Consider the following 4,387-nt stretch of genomic DNA (forward strand, 5'->3'; position numbering starts at 1 on the left):
TTAAATTTAAGAAGGGCTTTCTTAAACTTAAGTGGGCAGTAACCATTGTACCTGAGCCCACCCATCATTTAAAGGTAACAGCTACTATTTACTTCTAATAAGCATATTACCTGTTCTGTTTAGAAAAGCTGATCTATTTTGACTACAAGTTCCTAGTCATGGTTTTCTTGTGTCAAGTTCAGAATGGATAGCCCTTCATTGAGGCCATCCTAGCCCATTAATAACTAACCTATGCATTATTTCTTTCAAACAGCAGTAGTCAGGCAGGAATAGATATTGGGGACATAGTTTGAGCCCTCAGGAAGTAATGGGAAGAAAGAAAAAATGAGTGGCATCATGTGGAACTTATATTTGAAAAATATATATCTTACATGACTAAGAATCATTATTTCCCACTATCTGCATAAATCAGCAAATCCTTTAAAAGCATTTGTCCTTTTAAATCATACATACCGGCAGAAATATAAGCCTGTGTTTTATACATCCATATATAGCCTTTCAGAATAGTCTGGTCCAAGTTAAGTTATTCAGAAATGTTTTCCTTACTATTGAAATTAAGTAGTTGAAACTATTCAAACTTTAAAGTTTTCATTAGACATGTAAGAGACAGGAGATGGTAGGATACAAACTGGTTAGTGGCTGTGGGGCAAAGGGCTGTGGCTTCTGCCTGGTGTGGGGCAGGGCAGGCTTCAGCCTGACCTCGTGGACGGCCCCTTCGGTCTTTGTGTGTAGCAGTGATCACAACTACAGCAACTGCAAGAAATTTAGGTGAGAACATTAATGTCAAAGTACTTTGTAAAGTATAAAACACAAACAATGTTGTGGTAGTGGTAGTGGTAGCGATAAAACACAGGGAAAGGAAGTAGTAACTTCCAGCTGGTAGAGGAGATGCACAGACTCAGTGATTACATTTAAGAGGGTGACAGGAAGAAGTCAGGTGCTCCAAGTAATTGGACTCCAGTGCTTTAGCAGAGAGATTTATGTGAAATATGGGGAAAATGTGTTCTCCAGTAAACCGCCAAACAGCACCTCTCTTCAAGTTCTGAAATAAACTTCTGATTACAAAAATTTTGGTTTATCTACAGAGAGAAAAAGAAGGAATTGGAACGTGAAGAATTATGGAAAAAATTAGAGGAGCTAAAGCTAAAGAAAGTTCTAGAAAACCAGAACAGTACTTACAGCATGGACAGTATTCTCAGCACTACAAGTGCTGAATAAAAAAAAAAAAAAAAAAAAAAGCCTACCACCACTGCTGATAGGCAGTTTTGTATACTTTTTTGAAATATGTAAAAATGACAAAACAAACCTCATCAGTATAATTAAAAGGCCAATTTTTTTTCTGGCAACTGTAAATGAAAAAATATATGGACTAAACATAGCCCTGTGCTCTATCATGGCCACAGTATATTGTAACCTTTGTCTAAATCATTGATGTGTCACTTCTAAAGTTTCACAGAAATGAATGAATTTTATCATCTATGATATGAATGAGATAATTACGGGAGTGGTAAGAATTATGACTTGAATTCTTCTTTGATTGTGTTGCACATAGATATGGTAGTCTGCTCTGTATATTTTTTTCCTTTATCATGTGCTTTTCATATTGCTGCAGACCTTAGTTACATCCTAGGAACAAGAATACTTCCTAAAATAAAACTAAGGTATCAGCCTTATCCTTCCCTTTGTGTCTCAGAAATATGATGGGAGGAATTACCTGCCCCAAGCCCTCCCTCATTAAAGATGTTACTGTACTCTGGAATTTGAGCAAATCCTTAAATCTCCAGGCTTTTTAAAGCACAAAATATAAATAAAAGCTGGGAAAGTAAACCAAAATTCTACAGATTGTTCCTCATGAATATCCCCCTTCATCTGCAACTCCCCAGAATGATGAACAGATTAGTAGAGGCAGCTCAGGTGAATACTCAGCTTGCCTCTCAATTCATTCCTCCTCTTCCTCTCAAAGGCTGAAGGCCGGGCCTTTCCAGTCCTCACAACCTGCCCTTCCCCCAGTCCCTCCTAACCCAGGGATGGAAGCTTTGAGTCCCACGGTGTGGTGATACGGAGCGCTAGTTGTCACTGCCTGGCTTTATTTAAAGGAAATGCAGTAGGCTTCCTCTGTAGAGTTCTGAAAAAGTTGACTATATAGAGGTCTCGTATGTTTTTACTTGGTCAAGTATTTCTCACATCTTTTGTTATCAGAGTACCATTCCAATCTCTTAACTTGCAGTTGTGTGGAAAACTGTTTTGTAATGAAAGATCTTCATTGGGGGATTGAGCAGCATTTAATAAAGTCTATGTTTGTATTTTGCCTTATGTCATCTTTGCTTTTTTTTTTTAGTTCTAAGCTTAGCCATACAGGAGAAGCTTGCCCCCCTTTATAGATACATACATGCATGTATTTATACAAATTTTTAAGACAAATAGGAAGATCATGTGTTGTTAGGGTTGACAGTTCCAGCCATTTATATCTGTTTTATAGAACATATACTGAAAATTCTAAGTTCTAGGCTATCCTTCCATCCTCCCTGTGTGTTCAGAGGCTAGGTTTAACTTACTAATTACTTAGTAATTAAAAGCTAGTTTTAATTAAAATAGACCCAGAAGGATAAATCTCATAATCCATATTAAATAACTGCACACTAAATGTAATCCACTTGAATCATCCCAAAACCATCCTCCCTCCCCACAGAAAAATTGTCTTCCATGAAACCAGTCCCTGGTGCCAAAAAGGTTGGGGACTGCTGCTCTACACTAACCTAAAGCCAGACAATGGTACTGCTGAAATCTAGGGACAGCACAGTTGAAAGGATGATCTTACTACAAAACAGAGACTGAAAAGGCATGCCCCTGCCTTTCTAGAAAGCCAAGGTTAGGTCTAAAGGTCTATTTTATAGAAAGTGTAGCCACAGATTTCTTTTACTGAAGAGTAGCCAGAATGGACTTTGACAGGTTGCAGCTAGTAGTTGTTAAAGCTTTTTTTTCTTTGAACAGGTAAAAATGTTCACTTAATTCCTAATTATCTACTTGTATTAACAGTACATTTTATAGGTCTCTCAACTTTCCACAATATAGGAAATATAGTTTTGTACACTGATTGAAACATATTTTATTAGATGTTTAAATACTAAAGTGGTATGTCATTTTTACAGATGCTTTAAAAAACACACACCTGTTTTCCAATACTGTTAATGTAAGCTTTTATGCCTGGCTTTGCATTTGTCCTACAATAGGTTTTATAAAGAGACCTAGGCAAAAATTTGAATTCTCATGCTTCTGTGAAGCAGGAAAGTAGCAACGAATGTGTCTTTACACAAGTTCACTTTTAATAACTCAACCAAAAAAGTTTTTTTGCTTAGTTAGACATGAGATAAAAATGCCCTACTCATACATTTGAGTTGTTCTCTTTAGATTATCTAAAGCCAGATTATGAAATTTAGGAAATGCTACCAAGTCCTCTGTGGATTCAGTGGGCATGTAAATAATTTAAAATTCTGGAAACCATTTTTTATAACCTTAACTCAGTCAATGTGAGAAATAGCTAGATGGCTTTTTAAAGTACTGATTTCTGTCAAAAGCTAGGCTGAAAGCTTTGAGAGTCATACTGAGGGCCCCTTTCGACAGGTGGTTTTGAAGGACATGATAAAGACTTAATACAGCTTATTCACGGTGCACAATAACGTTACTCTTCCTGGCCACCCACCATCAATCGCCGTGCCCAACCTACCCTTCCCTGGAAGCAGTTAGGACGTACCTGGGGAGTCAGAGCCATCCATCCTGGGAATCCAGACTCGTGCTACCTTTTGTTTTTGAAGGTCACAGAATCAAAGCATATTGGTGCCTGCTGATTTAGCAGATATTCATCCTGGCACACTCATTCCTTTTCTATTAACCTAACTTTTATTTACCTGTTAATGAAATCATCAAAATATACTGAGTGGGCATCTACGATGTACATCTGTCCCAATGCTTCTGAGCGCTAATGACGCTAAACTCATACTTGTATCAACAAATATTCTAGCCAGACAAGTAGGTGGCTAGTGAGGACATAAGAAATTTAATTACTAGTTTTTTAGAGTCTCATGTAATATTTAACAAATGAGAGAGCTTGTCAGAGGCTAGATAACATCAATGGCAAGTGATGCCAAAGTCATGAGAGTTTTACCTTTCTTTGTGTACAGTGCATAGGTTCCAAAGCATGACCTGCATATCTTGACAGTTAAGGGTTTTTGGAAAAAGAAAATTACACTCTCTTCTGTCCACTTCAGAAACCTTAGGGAAAATGTAAAGTAAAAAGTAGAACCTTAATTATCCTGTAGAGCATAAACTATACAATGAACCAAATGGGAAGAAAGGCATCTTCCACAAACCATATTCACAAGTCATTGGA

General features: G+C 37.2%; 1 protein-coding gene across 1 annotated transcript in view; it reads left to right on the forward strand.

Moving 5' to 3' along the window:
* The window catches only part of PPP2R5A (protein phosphatase 2 regulatory subunit B'alpha), a 41,025-nt gene extending 38,717 nt beyond the window's left edge, over positions 1–2,308 (forward strand). The window contains exon 13 of the mRNA XM_045536464.1: positions 1,086–2,308. Coding sequence (XP_045392420.1) covers positions 1,086–1,218 — 133 coding nt within the window. The 3' untranslated portion in view covers positions 1,219–2,308. The remainder of the gene's footprint in view (positions 1–1,085) is intronic.
* The last annotated feature ends 2,079 nt before the right edge of the window (positions 2,309–4,387 follow it).

Source organism: Lemur catta, chromosome 23 (genome assembly GCF_020740605.2).
Source record: "Lemur catta isolate mLemCat1 chromosome 23, mLemCat1.pri, whole genome shotgun sequence".
Classification (NCBI taxonomy): domain Eukaryota; kingdom Metazoa; phylum Chordata; class Mammalia; order Primates; family Lemuridae; genus Lemur; species Lemur catta.